Source organism: Lepisma saccharinum, chromosome 24 (assembly GCF_977018435.1).
Source record: "Lepisma saccharinum chromosome 24, izLepSacc3.1, whole genome shotgun sequence".
Classification (NCBI taxonomy): Eukaryota; Metazoa; Arthropoda; class Insecta; order Zygentoma; family Lepismatidae; genus Lepisma; species Lepisma saccharinum.
In genome coordinates this window covers 49,296,813-49,317,990 of record NC_139252.1, presented here as the reverse complement: position 1 = coordinate 49,317,990, position 21,178 = coordinate 49,296,813, and the positions used below count along the sequence as shown (strand labels likewise).

Below are 21,178 nucleotides of genomic sequence, written 5' to 3'. Positions count from 1 at the left end.
AAATTGGTAGGTTTTCTACACAAATGTAAGCTACTATTAACTTCAATTGTCGGCGTCTGTTGATGAATCGGTTTTATCTTATGAACTTCTGAGGCTATCTGTGAGGCCCATAATGGCGGACACCTACCTGAGATTATATTCCACACATAAGTGTAAACAATCTCCCATCCTTGGTCTTCAAGTCTGTGAAATCTCATTGGAAACTAATGATCAATAAAAAAGTTCTTCACAGTTATAACCCCTTCGTGACTTTTGGCCCACCCTGTATAACTACAGGGAGCATGGTTTTCGCGCCTGCAAACTGCATTAAAGTGGCCTAATAATGTCCCTATCTCAGAGAACTAAAGTATTTTGTGGAAATACCAGTAAGATTATAATTGGCGGAACATAAATTATATAAATTGAACTATTATCGAACTAGGACGGTAAAATGAATAACGAAAGATATATGTTTTTAATTTATTATGATATTATCCTCATTTAGTTAGGAAAAAGTCTATAAACAATATGCTATAGATATTCCATGTTCCGATTAGTATCCATTATGCACAGTTAGGGCAATTATTCAGGAGGTTTTTTAAAATTTAGGCCCTTAGAATATCCTATGTTTTGGGCCCTACCGACATTATCACCATCATTACTTCCATTAATTGCATGCTCTGTATTAATAACACTTAAACTTTAATATATAGACACATCTGAGTAAGAAATTTGACTTGAGTTTAGTATTGTGTGGGTTAAAATGCAGTACTGAAAAGAAATGTTATGTAAATGCTAGAAACTCGTCCTTCTACCTTTTTTCATGGAAAAGCAAGTAAAAGGGCTTGACATGTTGATTTATTTTGTTATTATTACAAATTGAAGGAATTTCATAATCCATAGTCTTTGCCACTGCTGCCTCTTCAGAGTTTTATTTTTGTGCGCCCCCTGAACTTGCGGCCCCTAGGCAGTGGCGTACCCAAGGGGGGTTGGTGGGGGTCATAACCCCCCTTTGGACTAGTATTCATTAAAACAAAGAACGACAAATGTAGAAAAAAATGACAAAATGAGGGCTGACTACCAAAAAAAGTGTAAGTAACCCCTCCCTTTCGAAAATTCTGGGCACGCTACTGCCCCTAGACTATAGGCTAGGATAGCCTAGTAGCAAATACCCACTGCTACTATTTAAGAAAAGCAGAAAGACTAGTGCGAGGCTGAAAGTAGTTTGTTCATTGCATCGCCACAAGAACTATTTACGAAGTACGATGACCCAAAATCGTCTTAACTTTGTGGCACTGTGTCAAGTACATGAAGAGAAACTGGATAATATTAATACTAAAGGAACCATGAAATATTTCATTGAATATTGTTTCTTTTCGTAAAAGTCGAGAAGTTGAAAATATTTTGATTTGCAAAATGCGACTGTTTTGTTTAATCAGGATTAGTATATTTTTAAGGTTAACACAAGTGTGTATATTCTTAGGTCTCTAATTCGGATTCTTAAGAAAGGAAAAAAACACAACTTGAACAACGGAAAGAAATCAGTCTATACGCTTTGCTTAGCTTTGGGCCCCCCCCAGATGCCTGAAGAAATCGGCGCCTATGACTGTACTAAGGAAATATCTTCTGACATCATTTCTGTGAAAATATCGTTTGATCATTAGAGTGTGAAATGTGCCTCTAATGTAGATTACATCAGTATTGCACAAAATGCTCTACTAGCATTTGTTTTGATTTGATTTAGTTTATTTTACTTCGCGTTTTGTGCCTCTTGGCTAATTTGCGAAGATGGGGATGGGTGATGAAATGGATGAATGGACATTCACAAACAACCAAGCACGAGCGGGACTCGGCCACAGGGTCGGGCACTAGCATTTGTGTGAGATTATTATGTTACTTTCAAAACGTTCTTTCACATCTAGACCGGATTGTATATCGCCTCGCCCCCCCCCCCCCCCTCTCTCTCTCTCCAAAACTATGTCATGATTTTTACTATATAGTAATAGCAGTTCGCAGTTTCAAGTCAGTTATAATAATGTTTGGATGTGCTGCGGTTTCTATATCAATAATCGTGTCATGTTGGTTTTAATGTAGAACATCATGCAAGTTTAATCTTTCAAAATATGAGCGCAGGTATGGTTCGCAGAGAGTCTCACGGCGACCCTGGGTAAATTTTATTTTTCTCTGAAAATGCGGGAATGATAAATCGCGCAAAACTACCATCCACCCGGACCCCTCTAAAGGTGTTGGGCCCCATTGGAAAAAAAAAAAAAAAATTCTGAAAATTTTACCAATGTTTCCATTCTGGCGTCCCGATTGGCTATCTTGGATTTTTTGTATCAGTTACGGTTTCGTATTCCTTACTCCGTCTATGTGCAGTACATGTAGATAATTTGCCGACTGTGTTGCCGAGCGCGTTAAGTAAACAACTTTCGATCTCGCCACCGAAGTTCAATCCCGGCTTCAAATTCCGGCGTGGGTATGGGTGTTTATTTTCATGGTCGGGTCTCTCCCATGGTGCAGTGGTAGTGTCGTCGCCTTGTAGGGTCCCGGGTTCGATCCCACTTTAAACTGTAGTTCCAGTCCCGATTAGCCTTAATGTGCATAAAGTGAACTTAAAACACCAACTCAAACAAACAAACAACCAATTATTCTTACGGTCGAAATTAGCCAAAATATGCAAAAACGCAATGCTAAATAATAAAAATACAAATTATGTATTGTAATTCCCACTGTTACTACTTTTCAATTTTTATATTGACAGCCTGACTCCCCCTCTTCAAAAAACTCTGGCGACGTCCAAGGCAGTTGGGAGGGGCAATTGCCCCCCTCGCTCTCTACTTGGCCGCTGAATGTGGTGTCCAATAATTATAAGATGAGAAAAGATCTTTATTGACATAAGACATTACAAGAATGTATCGACATCGTCAACTTATATTATTATTAATTTGTACAATAAATAAAATAAATAACTAGGTTACTAGATTTATTGTATTGTATTGGTGATTCGCATTGTAAAGACAAATTTTATGTATGAAGATCTCTAGTATAAATTTCTTTGAACAAATATTTCTCAAAATCTATTGAGTAATTCATTAACTTCATAGAGACACAGACACTCATTTTTCAAATATTCCATATTCAAAATGCGAAATTTCACCTAGGCTTAGAACATTCAAAATAAGAATGTATCGTCGATCTTTATTATTATTATTCTTATTATTCTTATTTGCACTCGAGTATACAGTATTTCGGGCTGAAGCCCATGGCCCCTTCTCAAATACGGCACTGTGGTGACGCATATATTTTGGCGCTCTAGGTTGTCTGACGTCACTATTTTCGTAATGGTACACATCTTCACTGATGTCAGGTATTCAAGTGTGAGAATATATGCATCAAATGTTTTATATAATTGTAAAGCAACGCTTTTAGTGTTTGAATTTTGCTACGTCTTGGGGAAAAAAATATAAAGTTTTGTAAGTTAATATTTGAATTTATTACGTTATAATCAATGTTGAAATAGAGTTGGCAACGCAGCATCTGGTATTTGGGTTGCGCGTTCGCGACGTCATTCGTTGAATATCACGCGAAGAGTGAAGTACTAAGAGACGCAGAAGTTTCTGTGTCTTTGTGTTGTTTCTCGTTATATTAGACGTTGGTTAACGTCAGTGAATTAAATCTATGTGTGTTGTGAATGAATCTGTTTCATAGCAGATTTATAAAACTGGAATACAGTGTATTCTGAAAGTGTAACTAATTTGTAGTTCAAAGGAGGTGTGTTCCTGTGCCGTGTACCAAGTCTCCGGTGACTGAACATCACTTTGTGGAGAATAAGTGTTATGGTCTATGTACGCGATGACCAGCATAACTTAATAATGTGATGAAGGATACATGTGTGTAAAACTGGAATTTCGTGTGAACTTGTTTAATTGAATTATTCTGCGGATATGGAATTGAACAGACACAGTGATCGATCTCGGGAAGGTACTCCGTTTCTCCGATCAAGTTGTGATAGGGAGAACTGTGCTGAAACTGTGCATAAACATACTGTGTAAGTTGATATTTTCACTTAAATTCATCATAATGACAATGTACAAGTCATGTTACAGCAGTACTACGACAGAAGAAATATAAATCTAACTTTTCTATGGTACTTCCCAGAAATCTATTTGTAAAGTTGCACTATCAAATTCAGTTTAAATTTCTTATGAGTTTTCGTTCATAATATAAGGCATAAGCACGATATTCCAGTACAAGTAGCATAAGTGGTGGCTCGTAAGCAAGGAGTCTAAGGTTCGATTCCTGTTAAGTGCACGAGTTCAATGGTTCGAATCCACTTTATAACGTCGGTGATGTTAGCACCGAATTGATTCGGAAGTGAGTGACACCACTTTCCATCCCTATTAGCCAAAATAAGTATAAAGTCAATTTAAAATGGTAACAGTTTACTATCCGTCGGACACCTATAACTTCTTAGTTTCGTCAATTTTTGACATTCGTACTTACCTATCTGCTTCGCGGAACATTCCGTGAATGGTTTTTGGGGCTATCCATCCTGGAATCGGTGGGAAATTTAAACTAAAAAATTATTTTCGTTTGAAATTTTTGAGTCCAAATTTCCCACCGATTCCGGGCTCCGCCCCTGGTGTAATTGTCCTACCGCCCCCAACCGCTAACACGGCCCTGCCTCCGCTCCGGCTCCCCAGCTTTCTTTATAGACTCCCTGTTAAAGGCATGTTAGAAATTGGCCGGAGTCACCTGCCCCCAAATGAGCCCCAAACTTTGAAGAAATCCGTTTCCAGGATACGGAAAACTTACCTGAATTTCACACAAAACACCTTCCTGATGTTAGACAATACTACAGGAACTTATTACGGTAAGTAGTTTCTTCTGTAAAAATGAAGAAATCTGTCCGAAGGATAGTAAACTAGTACTGGCCTGGTGTTCATTTGTAAAAATGAGGAATGTTACATTGATCTGAAGCATGTAGTATTTTTTTAAACAGTAAACACAATAGTAATTTTATCAGTGCCTACACCCAGTTTAGAAAATTTCCATAAAGTATCCCCCCACTAGGAATTACCACTTCGAACACTGCATTTGATAGACTAAGCCAGTGTTTCTTATTGCTGCTCCATAGTCCAGTACAAGGCCCTCGCATCAATTATACGAGGCTGTGAGAGGTTTTGAAATTTGTCATTTTAATTGGTACAGCCATTTTTATTAATAAAAATTTTGTAATGAAAATATTCTGAATAATTGGAATTTTTCAGTGTTCAGAACAACATGCCAATGTAATAAATCATTACTTAAAAAATTAACTTGATGATGTTGATCGAGGAAACTACATTTCAAACCTAATTTTATATTTGTCAACAAGGTTAGTCCAACTATTACTCTTTCCGATTTTGACATAATTTATTTATTAATATTTTATTCCAAGAGTACATATTAGTTAATGTGTAAAGTTCTAAAAAAATATAAAGTTATTTATCAATAAAGTTGTAGGAATTGGGACATCAACTTTAAAAAAAACACTGGGCCATGGTCTCACAAAGATTGAGACATCCAGTTTGTGTGGTTATTGTTTAAATGAATTTACCACTTTTCTGAAGTTTTTTTAACAATGGAATCTTCTAATGCTATTTGAAATGAAGATGCTTGGTCCCCACTGTGATAAGCAGATCAGTATGACTGTATATCATTCCATATTTTCTGCATTTCATCATTCACTTTTATTCTTATTACAGGCACAGTAGGAGACATGAGTCCAAAATTACTACAATGAGTTCTACAAGCAAATCGACAATAACAAATACTAGTTTGGGGGCTTTGGAGGACAATGTCAATTCTGCCAAGGTATGAACAATATTATTTTATATTTTCAATGATTCATTTTATTTAAAGGAAAATATCGGTATGATTTTACAATACCAGATACTTCCCCAATTTCTTTTATATTTTGCATACTCAATAACTTAGGCCTCCTAATTACGAATCTGCAGTTAAAAATTGGCGCTCACATGTAGAACCGACACCTTCGATTTCTCAAGAAAACCAATGCTTATCACAAGATTTTGAGGGTCGGTGGCCACAATTAGCCTTACACCCCTCTAATGATGCACGGGTAGCCCCATGAACCATGCACGTGTAGCCCCACAAACCATGCACAGTGAGGTTAAGCTAACATAGTTAAATTGTGGGGTCGTAGTAATATCAGGAATATATATTTTGTTGTTTAGGTATGTATATTTTATTATTTAGGTATTTGAAATGCAAAATCTTGCGATAAACATTGGTTTTGTTACCCGCTTATTTTGCAAGTTCTACACGTGAGCACCAAATTTTAACTGCAGATTCGTGATTAGGAGGCCTAAATTATTGAGTATGCAAAATATGAATAAAATTGGGGAAGTGTATGGTATTGTAAAATCGCTCAAATATCTATTGGTGGTTATTTATATGAGACCGCTCATTACTTTTTGGGGACATTTTCATTTCAACTCTGCATGAGAAGTTCACCTGACACCAGAGCCAGACCGTATCTAATTAGTTGTTCCATTCACCACCAGATGTCTCAGCTGCCTTGACTTGTTTATTTGGTCTCAAAGAAAGTTCCTGCAATCAAGCAGCATTTGTCTGCCACGGCGTTTCATGTGGTTCAAGAGCCTGTGCTGTGCAGGAGTAGGGATCTACATGCTGTATCACAAATATACTTGAATTGCAGATACATATATGTCCGAAAGGGTCCCGTGGAAAATGAATGTCTACCTAAAAGTATATATTTCATGCATATGAGGGCCTCCCCGATGGTGCATTGGTAGCGTCGTCGCCTTGTAATCAAGGTGTTCCGTGTTCGATACCTGGTGGAGGGACATAGTGGTTCGGATCCCACTTTAAACTTTAGGTTGAGTCCCCATTAGCCTTCTTGTGCATAATGCGGACTTAAAGCAGAACTCAATCAATCAAATCATGCATATGATTTCATTTCAGTCACAGTAATTTAAGTTTATTTATTATAATGATGTTGCAGAAACATGATAGATTCGACTGAAGGAGTATTTTTAGAGGGTAAAACACTATCAAAGAGGGGGAATATGTCTCATTTAACCCCCTTCCCCTGGAAAAGTATAATTTGCCCTTCTGAGAAAAATGATGCCCATGTGCAGATATCGATGAAGGATTAAAGTGTGGGGGTGGTTGTCTGTTACAGAAATCCTTTGCAGCTCAATGTGTGTAGTCTGGATGTGGTGATGGATCATATTATTTGAAGTTTGTGTCGGCAGTTCTGCAACAGGCATGAGTGTGTGGCTGATCAGCAGTAGCCTGGAAGTATTTCCAATCCACTACAGGTGATCATCCATCTGTAGTATCTATAATCAAGGGGTCCCGGTTTTGATACCCGGTGGAGGCACACAATGGTTCGGAATCCATTTTAAATTGTATGTCCAGTCCCGATTAGCCTTACTGTGCATAAAGTGGACTTAAAACACCAATTCAATCAATCTGTAGTATCTCTGCACTACGAGCAGGAAGGAAATCTGTTTCTTCCCGCACTGTGACAGTTGTAGAGAGCTGGATCCACAAATATACCTCAGAGACAAACCATGCCTCTGTGGCAAGGTGGTTAGCACAGCTTCCCTTCATCAGTTTCATCTTAATCATCATCATCTTCACGGTTAGCCATAAGAGACAGAAATGCAAAGTAAAATGAACCAAAATCAACACCAGCGTCAGAATTAATGATAGATTCAACAAGAAGTTGCATTCCTGAACAGATGTATCTGCAGAATGGAGTAAAGTTTGAGGCGTTAATTAAGCAACACTGATATAGTTTATGTTAAATCATTACATTCTTAATCTGCACAAATGCATTGTCTCACATTCTGTTTTAATTGTGGATGTTCGAAACTTGAGTCAAATGTTTGACTATATTCTGCTTGAATAGCGTTACACTGCATCTATGTCGAGTGATAACATGTAGACTATTTATATCTGAGGAAAGAGCTTCCAGATGTTCCTGAAGTTAGTGGATTTGGTTCAAAGAAATAACTGCTGAGGTGTAGGAAATGGAAATGTTCAGTGAGGCTTGTTAGTTCAATTCTTATCTGCTGTGAAGATAAACAAACAGCAAGGTTTCTGTTGAAAATAATTTTTTTCCAGGTTGCCTTTGAAAATAAAAAGTGGCAGTGTTGCCACCTAAACCTTACTGAGACTCCAGAGATGCACATGGAAACTAATCCTGATAACATTTTCTGACATAAAAATTATCAATTATACTCTGCAGGCTCCAACACTACATGATCTTTCTTGCTTGGGGCATCTACATTAATGCATAACCACTCATTGTGTTCTCTTTATAACAGACATGTGAATTATAAAGGTTCTTATTCATTTTTCCGGTATCAGTTTTCCAGACTGACTTGCTACAACTTCAACTGCTATAAATACATTGTACGCTAATACGAAGTAAATCTCATGTGAATTCAATCCATGTGTGTTAGTTTCTTGGAAAAGAAAGAACAAACATAAATTGTGTGGCTACATGCAATGGTATGTTTTATTAACATATGTGAGGGGGTGTTAGATAACATAATACAAAGATTTTATGCTAATCTAAACTAAACTCCATTGGGCAACAGTCTTCCAAGAGCCAGAGCGTGCAAGAACGGCTTTTTTTATTGGGTGATCCATGGTCAGCACATCAACTCCCATCGCTGCTGTTTCCTGGCTTTCAAGACCAGAGCTTGCTACTTCTTCTTTTCAAGTAGCTCCCTACTTGTTCTCACGATTCTGGCTCATCAATGAAATTTTGAGGAGGGCTTCCACTGTGAGCATTATTCCCCTATATCCCCCTCCACTTCTGAGTACTGCTACTTTTGTTGTGAATCTAGTTATCACCACCCTCATTTCCTTGAAGGACACGCTCCCGCACGAAATCGAGGCTGATGTGACCATTCAGTGCACCTTGAGGACTTTCATTATAAGTGAAGATCTTATAATTACTACCAGCATTTCTTTCAATTAAACAGATAAATATTTTCACCTGAAGTTTATTCATTGTCTGGCGGTAACAATCTTTTCAAAAGCCATTAAATATAATAAAGGCCCTTTAAACCATTCTATACAGTCCCATGATACACTTACATACTTTAACCTGAATACACAAACAAAACCTACATCATATTCACTTTCAACAGTTTTACCAATTGTACCTAACGAACTCTAACTAACTAACTAACTAACTAACTCCCTAGACTTCTTAAACCCGAAGGTTCATGGCTGCAGCAACACAGGCCTTCCATCTTTCCCTATCTTGAGCAAGTTCTATATACTCTTTTCCATCTCTACCGATTTCCCTTAGGTTCATCTCAACGTTGTCCCTCCATCTTCGTCTTGGCCTTCCTAAAGGTCTCTTACCATCAGGTTTCCCAACAAGAATCCTGTAAACTCCTCTTTCCTCTCCCATTCGTGCCACATGGCCTGCCCACCTAAGTCTTCTTGATTTAATTATTCTAATAATATCTGGACATGAATACAAATTATGTAGTTCTAAATTATGTAACCTTCTCCACTCACCTGTTTCCTCATCCCTTTTAGGTCCAAAGATTTTCCTAAGGATCTTATTTTCAAATACTCTCAATTTATGTTCCTCTTTCAATGTAAGGGACCAAGTTTCACATCCATATAACACTACAGGCAAAATTACGGTTTTGTATATTTTAACTTTTAGTTTCTTAGATATTAAATGAGAAGACAAAAGTTTATGAAGAGAGAAGTAACATGCATTTCCTGAATTAAGCCTACTTTTTATTTCCTCTTTAATATAATTTTCATTTGTTAATATTACTCCTAAGTATTTGAATTTGGAAACTGGTTCAAACGAGTTGTTATCAATAATTAGATTTTGATTATTACCTAACACTTGGTTTCGGCCTGTAAGCATATATTTAGTTTTCTCTTTGTTAACTTCCAAATATCTCTTTAGCAGTTTTGAAAAATATTTTAGCATTATTCTTAATTGTAATCACATCATCCCCTAGTAAGTCTACATCATCTGCATATGCTAACAACTGAGTCACACCATATAATTTTAGTCCTTCTTTAGTTTCTTTTACCTTCCTAACAGCATATTCTAAGGCAAAATTAAAGAGCAATGGAGATAATGCATCTCCTTGTTTTAACCCATCATGAATTGTAAATTTGTCAGACATATTAATACCTATACGAATTTTACTTTCTGTTTCACTGGTGCATATTTTTATCATACTAACAAGCTTCTTAGGTATTCCAAACTCTACTAATATATTATATAATTTCTCTCTTTTGACCGAATCATATGCTTTTTTGAAATCAATGAATAGCTGATGGACATTTTGATTATATTCCCACTTTTTTTCAAGTGTGTGTCTGATGTGAAAAATTTGATCTGTAGTTGATCTGTTACGTTTAAATCCACATTGATAATCACCTATAATGTCATTAGCATATGGGGTTAGTCTTGTTAAAAGAATGTTAGACAATATTTTGTATGTTGTTGAGAGTAGAGAAATTCCACGGTAATTATTGCAGTTCATTTTATCACCTTTTTTAAACACAGGAACAATTATGGATTCTTTCCACTGTTGACGGATTTCTTCTTTATTCCATATTAAACAAATTAATTTATGAATTTGACATATTAATGAATTTCCACCATATTTAATTAACTCAGCTGGTATTAAATCAATGCCAGGTGCTTTGTTATTCTTTAGCCTTTTAATAGCATCTTTAACTTCAGTCAAGTTAGGTTCTGGAACTAAAGGTTCTGCTGTGTGGACTTCATTTACTTCTGATTTATCTCCTACATGGACATTTAAAAGGTCATTAAAGTAGTTCTTCCATCTATTTAGAATATCGCTTGGGTCAGCTAGAAAATCACCGTCTTTATCTTTTATCAAGTTTACTTTAGGTTGCCACCCCTTTCTAAACTCATTTACACCTTTATATAAATCTCTGATATTTTTATTTTTGCTGTTTGTTTCAATTTCGTTAATTTTGCTTTTCAAGTAATCTCTTTTTTTACTTTTAAACGTGCGGTTAACTTCTCGCTTTATTCTATTATAATTGTTTAGATTTGTATCATTAGAGTTATTTAACCACCTAAGTCTAGCCTGATTTCTTATTTCTATTAGATTATGACATTCATTATCAAACCATGGCTTACTTTTTCTTGGTTTATGGTATCCTATACTTTCTTTAGCTGCTGATTCTATTGCATTACGTATGTGCTCCCAATTCTTATTTACGTCTGTTTCATTTATATTTTCATCATCATTTAAATCCTGCAAAACATCAAATCTATTTGACAGTTTAATTTGGTAATCTTTCTTAATTCTTTCATCAGTAAACTTTCCTGTATCAAATTTTACAACTTTTAGATTTTGTTGCTTATGATTTATCACTGAGAGCCTTTCTCTTAATTTAGCAATTACTAAATAATGGTCACTGGCACAGTCAGCACCTCTATGTGTACGAACGTCAATTATACTAGTATGCCTTCTCTTATCAATGAGAATATGATCTATCTGATTATGAGTTTTACCATCTGGAGAAGACCAGGTATATTTATGGATATCTTTATGTTTAAAAGTGGTACTTTTCACAATTAAATTCTTTGAGGTTGCAAAAGTAATCAATCTTATACCATTATCATTACTTAATTCATGAAGACTTTCTTTACCAATCGTGGGTTTAAATGTCTCTTCTTTGCCAATCTGTGCATTAACGAACTCACTAACAGAAATTTTGCCCCTTCTTTACCAAAACACCCACCCATTACCTGAAGCTGGGCATGGATGTTTGTGAGTGTCCATTCATCAATTTGATCATATCATCACTCATCCCCATCTTCACAAATTAGCCAAAAGGGGCACAAAAAGTGAAGTAAAATAAAGCAAATCAAATCACAAACCATTACCTGAAGTGTATTAGAGTTGTGTATGTGTACGGCGTGCTACCCAGAACTCGAGTGGATGAAACTTGTAGGTCGATCTTGAACACTCGAGTTCGTATCCAGTAGTACCAATCGGAGCATGCCTGCCGTCATATATATTTCTTACATCTAATGGTAAAGGTCGCTAGTAACACCTAAATTCTCTTAACAATCTTGTAGTTACAGATTTCTAGAAAATAGCAAATGCAATACATCCAGTCTCTTGTTTTTTTTTTGGGCATGATACTTTTTTCTGAAATAATCGCATTGTAAAGTAACTTGCATTTTATTGCTGTAATTCTTGGTGGTTTACATCGTGTTTGTTTTTCGGCTTCCTCCTTCGACAAGACCACCACATCCAATTTCCTTCCCATTTTTAAGGCAACGTGGAAGACACTGCATAACATCACAGATTGTACTTCAGTTCTTGCATGATTTACAACAATGCATTGTACAAATTTGCTTGTACTTCTATACCATTGTAAGGAGCGCTATGTTCTGGCATCATAACATCCATGATTGCAAATGTATAACTTTTTGTTCTAGCATTCTATTCCAGCTTTCGCAAATATTATAAAAAATGACCATCCCCATATAGGTCAGTCACTATCCTGCGACATCATCAGAATATTCAGTCTTGAACATTTGTTGCATAGAATATGATCTGGTACATCAATTCCATGCTCTTGAAAAAATATGTACAATTGGCATTTTTATATATTTTTAAAGAAATATTATCAAAAGTCCTTCAATCCTCACAGTCTTCTCAAGTATCTTCCATTCCTTTCTACAGGGTTATTTTTTATCAAAAGTCAATCATCCTGTTTTGCCGAGTTTTAATCGCCCGTAAGACACACCAAACCGCGCGTAAAGGCCCTTGGATAGGAAAAAAAATATTTTAAGAAAATATCCTTTTTTTATTTTAAGAAAGACCCCCTAAATGACAGCCTTCCCCACACATCAGTCTCATATAAATTAATCTAAATACTCCTCAAGAGCTTCTCCAAAGGGGGCCAGTAATAAAGACAAATGACTGTTTATCAACAAAGTGATACATGTTTATGGAAAGGGAGCAAGCCGAATTCAGTTTCTATTTAAATGGTGGACTCAAGTCTGAACTTGACCAATACAGTGGTACCGTGATAACTCGAACCTCAACATCTCGAATTCCTTGATAAGTCGATTTTTTTGCAATCCCCTTGAATTGTCCATAACACTCGATACTAATTTTACCTCAACAACTCGAATAAAACCTTGATAAGAAGAATTTTTGTACAGTTTATGGGATGCCGTTCGAGCTCAATACCTCGAAGGTGGACTATGAAAACCTCTATGAGTCGAAGTTAAATTCTAATCACCTCTATAACTCGAAGTTTTAGTCGCACGGACCTCAATAAGGGTGTGTACGTACACCCAACGGCAAAAGAAATAGTAGGCAAATTGTCCATCACCATTTTCATTCAGTTCGTTTTCCACAATGTGATGATAATGAATTGAAGTAAGAACGTCGTTAGGCAGAGAACGACATCTGCTTTGTATAAACAGAAATTCATTCCTTAAAATAACACAGAGTGTGGAATGAAGAGTAATGAAAAAAAGTGATCGTCAATTTGCCTACTGTTATCTTTGCCGTTGCCTCTACAATGTCAGGTGATCAACAATCGTGTCGGGACTTGAACTCCCCCACCCTGCAGTGTATGTAACCATCATTGTTAATGTGCATTGTAGAAGTGTTGATACATATGTAACGTACATAAAAGTTGCAGGTTATGATGTCCGTGAAACGAAATTGTAAGACATTAAGTGTTGGAGAGAAGCGGAAGCTTTGAAAAGAGGTTGACGAAGGCATTAAGAAAAATAGTGAAATTGCGAAAGATTTTAAAATTCCACACGTTGTACTGTACAGTTACGTATTAACTTAAAATTATGCTACATACATTATAGGGATATGTAATGGCGACGTTCAGAAGGGTCAGTAACTTTAGACTCTATAACTCGAAGTGAGCGATTTTGGCCCTCAATAACTCTAACCTTGGCAAGTCGAAATCCTTGATACCTCGATTTTTTTCTTTTTCCCCTCAAGTTCGAGTTATCAAGGTTCCACTGTATTAATTTTATGATTTGTAAAATAACAATATTAATGAATGATAAAATATAAGTTTTTTTAGACTGAAGGGCAAGATGTGAAATCTTACTCTGCCCTTCAGTGTTCAGAATGGAAATTCCTAACTGGGGGTGATGTTTTGCCGCCCAGTTTGGGGGAAAGGTGGGGGATGCTTTATGAGAATTTTCTTAAAGGGGGGGGGAGGCATCACCTCACGTTCATCCCCACTTTGAGCACTGCGCCCTCCTCCCGAGGGAGAAAACCGCGGCTATCCTTTGTTGAAATTAAGGGTTGAAAGAACGTGGAATCTCGAATCCTATATAGGCTTGAGAAATACTGTTGTCTGTGGTGGACATCGATATGGGAAGGAGGGTTCCAACCCTCCGAACGTAGAATTAATGACTTTTGTCGGGATGTTAGGGGAAACGTTGTCCAAAGAGAGGTATGTATGCCCGAGCCTACACACACCCGTTGGGAATTTTTTGTTGAGACTATCCTTCTGCTCTGTAGTATTTTGTTTTTAGGTCGCTACACAACGAGCAGTTTTCTCATCTATAGGCAGGGTTGCTTAGGACCAACGATGATGTCCATCCTGAAAAGTCAGGGAATTTAATGTAGTCAAAACCATGGACGTCCGCAATTTTTCGCGTTCTTTTTTTATATGAAACCAATGGGAGCTTGTGTTGTGACATGTACGTACCGCCGACCCCCGACCCGGAGTGGTTATCACAGCGAGCTACGACCCCACGGGTCCCAGGTTCGAGTTCAGGCCTCGGAATGGGTATTCTTTGTGAGTGTAACTCCATCATATCATTACTCATCGTCGCGAGTAGCCAAAAGTGGCAGAAAAACGACGTTAATGACTTCTACTTACCCTATGAATATGCAGCTGTTTTTTAATGAAAGCTGAGTTTGTGTATTAAGTCCATTTTCTGCACAAAAAGGCTAATCGGGACTGGACCTACAGTTTAATTCAGTGTATACGACCTTTTCATAAAATTGTTTTAAAATTATTCGGTTGTTTACATTGAAAATCCTCGTTGCATATTTTAATTGAATGTGCATGTGGTATCATTTGGTGCCTTTTTTTTAAAGCAAGATTGAATTTTGTTTAATTTCCTTTTCATTTCAATTTTTAACCTAAAACTAACAAATTTAATGGTCATTTTTTGCATTTCTTACGTCATTTTTTCACATTTTTTTAGGACATTCTATAGGTCATATACCTATATTTTTTAGGTCATCAACTTCGCTCCCTACTTATTAATGTTGTTGAATATGTTCGTTACAGTGTAGTTTAGTTCACTTTGATATGACCACACCACACTGCTCCTTTGTTGCATGGAACACACTGTATAGCTGATTTTAGTTGATTTTATACGCAGATAAGCAAGTCGGGGCTGAGCGTACAGTTTAAACTTGTGATTCGAACCACTATTTGCCTCCACCGGTTATTGAACCAGAGACCCTTTCATTACAATGCGATGACGTTATCGGTACGCCATCGGGAAACTCCCGGCATCCCTAGTGCAATTACGAATGCACCGAAGATTTGTGTACATCTTGGATTTAATAAACCCCCAAGCAAGAGAAATCCAAGGGTGTTAGTTCTACTGGATGTGGGGTCCATAACATTTGAGAAGCTATATCAATCCACCTAACACCCTTTGATTATTTTGCTTGGAGGTTTATTAAATCCAAGGTATACGCAACTTAAGTTACTAACCGTCAGAACTTCAAAATTCGTATTAGGGGTGCTGTTGCAATGATTTCTCCTTCTTTCACGTGTTTCGCAAAAATGGATCGAGACTTTTATGTCACTCTGTAGATACGTACACTGACGTAGCACAGTCATTACTACACAGTGTGAAATACATTTTTAAATTTAAATTTAAAATGTTAAAAAAGCATGAAGCACAGGTCTGTAGCCAAATTATTGTTGCCATTGCTCCGGATTGGATATGTCTCCATTCACCATGTTCTTTCCTTTCTCGCAGGTTGAGATGACATCGTCCCGGCGGTCAGGGAGGTTGAGACGAAGCAGCCGCCGCTCGACGAGCGAGACCCCGAAGCGCTCGGTACCACAGAAGCCTGTCGAGCGGGAGCGGACGAGCGACTACTCGAGCGAGGAGAGCGAGTACTCGCAGAGGACTGGAGCTGCTGCTGCTTTCGACGTCTACAAACAATCTGGGGAGTGGTGGAAGTGAGTACCAGGATTTTTAAATTTCGATTGCGGGTGTTCGTGTGTCCAGGATGGTATTTGTAACTGGGTTGTTAAAGGTTCTGGGTTCTATTGGGTTCCGTAAGACTACCGGAACATTTTTTTCTCGCACACTTTAAATTCGATCTCTAAGTTGCGTATTGTTTCGTTTCATTACGGTTCCTGGCCCATATTTAAATTCATCAGGAAAAAAAAGTTCCTGGATCGTATTTAAATTGGTCCGGAAAAAATGTTCCTGGACCCGAGAAAAAAGAATTCTGGGCCGTATCTAAATTTGATCCGGAAAAAAATAGGGTTCCTGGACCGAATGAAATACGACTTTAAACATAGAAAGGTTTTTTTTTACGGTCTAGAACCAATTTCCCTTTGCTAATTTTCCTGGAAAAGTCAGGGAATTTTGTTTCCACAAAATTGTAGATATGAGTTCGTGGAACCAAGTAATGTTCCGGGTGCCTACGTTGTGGCTTCTCTCACTCTGTCCTTCCAATCCTTTGTAGAGTGTGCAGCTGTGACGAAATACCAAGCTGTGTATGTTCTCAAGAGTCATTACAATTTGAAGCTTTCCGCCACACAGCTTTTACCAGTTCTTCAGTGTTGTCAACTGCTTAGCAGTATGGCTACAGACATATTTGAACATTTGTAGAAAAGACATATCATTTCTGCGTCAAACATCGACGTTGCCAGCTAAAATGACTCTGGAGACGGACATATTTTCGGAGGTGTCCTTCACACATAATACATACACACCAAAATACCATAGTAAAATGCATATTTGGACTGATGGAGCATTTATCTAGCGCTTCTTCTTTGATAGGAGTGGAATGGAGAGCAGACGAGTCGATAGGAGGGCATCCGCCCACCTTGACCCCTTTTGGCGTAAAAGAAATACATGTTTTTTTGTCTTCTAGTGTGAATCCTCTGAAAAGAAATGCTTTGCGAAACGCCTACAGTTAATAGTGATGTTTTATATATATATATGTGTGTGTGTGTGTGTGTGTGTGTGTGTGTGTGTGTGTGTGCGTGTGCGCGCGCGCGCTTCCAAATTGCTTGGTGTTCGAGAACCAGTTTGGTTTTTAATGTTAAAAGTAACATGATCTACATTCACCAAATCACTCGCGTGTTTCCATAGACTGAATTCACTCTGTCAGAAAATATGCCTATCACTCCCCATATGTAAGATAACCTGTCCTTAGGCAGAATATTGAAAACATTTGTTGTAATCTTTGTTGGCAACACTGTTCTTAGCATGTTTGTTGCCGAAATGCATTGCGCAAACGTATGCCTTTCGTGCTAACCTGCAAGTTTTCGAGGCGAAGCGAACTTTTCGGGCCTAACAGAGAATTATGGAATTCTGTTTCCCAGATAACTGATATAGCTAAAGGGTTTTCTTGAGAATTATCCAATGTTGACAATGGACATCTCTGTGTGTTCCTGGTTCTAAGGCGTACAGTTCGCATCTTACTCAACATGAATGCAACCTATTTCCGTGAAAGTCGTTGCATAAAAGCTGCAGTCTCCACATTTGAAGCTATTATATGTGTTAGAACAAGCAGGCAAGGTTATTATCACAATTAGCAGCTTTCGAAAGGTTCATGTGAACTTTTTTCCAGCAGATTGTGCTTTGTAATAATGTTTGTTTTTGGTGTAGTCGTCAAGCGACCACCTGCTAAGAAAGAAAGGTTCAAGATTTACAGGTGAATTCTCTCTCGCTAGCGGGGGAAAATCGTCGTGACTGGCGTCAATTGGTCCTAACTGAAGCTCCCGTTCCTGTATGCATAATTTGCATGACTCACAGGTGCGCTCATTGATCCCCGTAACGTCATGCTCGTTTACAACGCTCTCAGCAGTTTAAAAAAAAGCCGTTGGAGTTGTGTTTGGACCAATGGCCACTTTGTAACGGCCGAGCTTCCCGTGGTTTATGAGGATCTCGACAGTGGACATTGTTTTTTTTCGATGATTTGGTTATTTAATGACTGGTTTTCTTTATATTTGTACATGACCTTCTTCCGCTAGAATGTTAGGGAGTGGGGTTAGACTAACACCACTGGATATGTGTGTTTTCCTGCACCAGTTTTTCCACGTTAAAATTTGGGTTGAGTTTGTGCACTTTGTGTACAGATGGGCTAATCGGGAGTGGGTCTGTGGTTAAAAGTGGGGTACTAACAAACCACTATACGCCTTCACCAGGCATCGAACACAGAACCCCTTGATTACAAGGCGACGGCGTTCCTAATATGGTATAAGGAAGGATCAAATTGAAAGTGTCAAATAGCTTTAAGCTAATGTACTGGTCTTCCTGTATTCATTAAATACCTATTATATACTAAAAATTGAGTTTCAAACCTCTTTTTAGAAACTAGGAACCTCATAGTGTATTAAAATAAGGCTAGTCAATTGGGGAATATATAGTAGGGGTATTTGGATTGGATTTCCTGACCATTGTGACCCCTTTTTAAGGGCGATGGGCTACCTTGTGAACAACAAACCTTAGCTACCCATCCCATATTGTGATATTCCAATAGTACTATGCCATTTGAAAGAGAAAAAAAATCAATCTTCCTGCTCAAAATTTACGGCCCATTCCCACTACAGTCATTCCTAAATTTGAGCTTCACTGCTACATACGCTTTTTGGATAGCCAAGTGGTCGGCTCGCATATAGTATCACCACCGCAGTTTCCGCGTTCAAGTGGTGGAGTGGTTATCATCGCGCTACGACGCCAGGTGCTCCGTGTTCGAATCCCGACGTTAGCATGGGTGTGCTTTATGAGTGTTCCTTCATCAGGTCATTACCCATCCTCATATTCGCTATTAACCAAAAGTTGCAGAAAAAACGAAGTAAAAATAACCCAAATCATTGTAAATCGCCATAAAGCTATCATTCCATCCTCGTCGCCGCGATTAGCCAAAGTGACAGAAAAGTAACGTAAAATGAAAAGTGTAAGTTGGATCCAACACACTGAAGGAGCATATGTTTTGAAACAAGCCCCTAATACAATTTCATAAGTGAGACATCTTTGTTGGGGAAAATTGGAAAATTCTTTAGCATTATTCTCCATCCACTGAAAGAACGAAGTTAATATAAACAAAACCACGTGATTTCTGATAAATAATTCTTTCTCATGTGTTTCTTGTATTTGTACAGCTTATATAAGGCGCTTCAACTGAAGTTGGGTAGTGTGGCTTCGTCACTTCCACGTTTCTATGCGCAAGATACCTGCACAGCTGTCATTCGAGCAACCAATAGGATTACTCAGAAGCCGCGTGTTTTTGGTTACACTGTTTCGTTCGTACAGTGGACAGATAATAAAGGAGAATTACACTGTGTTTAGTCTGGGCGGATTTTCTAAAATTGGAGCGCTCGAAAGAGTTGCAAGGCATGCTTCATCCGAGAATAGCTTAATATTCTGCTGAAATATACGTTCACTTTCCACAAGGGCGTGTTCTCAGTTGGATCTGTCACTTTTCACAACACATGGAATTGTGGGTAATGGGTATATGTGCTCAAGCTATCGAATTTGTAGCGTAGGTGGGTTTCTCCTTGTAAGGCAAGGCTTGCGCATACGTGGGTGGAGTACAAATTGCATTCAACATGTAATGTTGAAAGCATACATGTTTGCACTATTCAAGATTTTCCATTCGCACCTGACGGGTGTATTCTCATGTCCGGCTCTTCCCCCAAATACACTCCTCACAAAATCTTTGGAATATTGTTATACAGGGTGTTTCACTCGGGCCGGAACCCTGTATTTCGTTCATAACTCGGACACTAATAAAGATATTGCAACGAAATGTGGAGTGGACTTACCTCCGTTCATGCGAAGTCGGCTGACATCATAATAAGTGTTGGAAATGGCCGCCATTGGCGTCCAGGCAGCATTGGACGCGGCGTTCCATGTTGTGGAAATACCGTCTCAGTACGTCAGGTGTCACTGCTTGGATGGCCGCACTGATGTTTGCTTTCAAGGCCTCTATGGTTCGCTGTTTGTTGGCGTAAACCTGTGACTTCAAATGTCCCCACAAAAAAAAAAAAAATCAGGCGGCGTGAGATCGGGCGAGCGCGGTGACCAAAGTCCCCTGGAAATTACGCGGTCGCCGAAAAAAACAAACTAATTTTGGCTCACTACTGTTTTGATTGTCGTGTCGAATACGCCAATGGTGGCAATTTCCAGCACTTCTCATGCTGTCACCCGACTTCGCATGAACGGAGGTAAGTCCACTCCAAATTTCGTTGCAATATCTTTATTAGTGTCCGAGTTATGACCGAAATACAGGGTTCCGCCTCGAGTGAAACACCCGTTATTAGACAATAGGTGATAGACACGGCCTTGGAATGCAACAACACATGGTATCTGTCTGATGGACGTTCTCGTCTTTTCGCCGACATATGCCACCGTGCCTATCACCTATTGCCTAATATAATATTCCAAACTTTTTGTGAGGAATGTATATACCTCTGCCTTTTTCTTTTTTCAGGGGAAGCAGTATTTTTCAAAATGGTTTTCCGTTCAATATGATGTATTATCTCTATTATGTCCATAGAGATGTTCGTCGCTATGTTGAACGCCTCGTACGAAAGCGCGGAAATATTTATGTGGGAACGTAAGTGAAGGTCTATTTTTTACAGCGACAACCTTGGCTGAAATTGTTCTGCTAGGTTGCATTTGAATGATGCTGCCAGGGACAGTGATGCAGGCGGTGACGTCATTTCCTGTTACAGCGATTCCTTTCGAGCGGGGAAAACGCTACGACGTAGAAAGTGAAACTAGATTCAGCCCAGAATTGACCATAAAAGATTAACATTTTGCCTTTCGATTGCACCTGCTTTTCCGCTAACGTATGCTCGAAACGGTATCTCCCTTTTCCCCCTCGAATGTCTCGTTCTCTTGTTTCCGCAGAAG

The 21,178-nt window shown here is 38.3% G+C and overlaps 1 protein-coding gene across 1 annotated transcript in view; it reads left to right on the top strand.

The window, feature by feature from the left end:
• The first annotated feature begins 3,564 nt into the window (after nucleotides 1-3,564).
• The window catches only part of LOC145978318 (klaroid protein-like), a 120,868-nt gene continuing 103,254 nt past the window's right edge, over nucleotides 3,565-21,178 (top strand). The window contains exons 1-3 of the mRNA XM_083110873.1: nucleotides 3,565-4,030; nucleotides 5,730-5,838; nucleotides 16,055-16,260. Of these exons, the coding sequence (XP_082966999.1) occupies nucleotides 3,927-4,030; nucleotides 5,730-5,838; nucleotides 16,055-16,260 (419 nt within the window). The 5' untranslated portion in view covers nucleotides 3,565-3,926. The remainder of the gene's footprint in view (nucleotides 4,031-5,729; nucleotides 5,839-16,054; nucleotides 16,261-21,178) is intronic.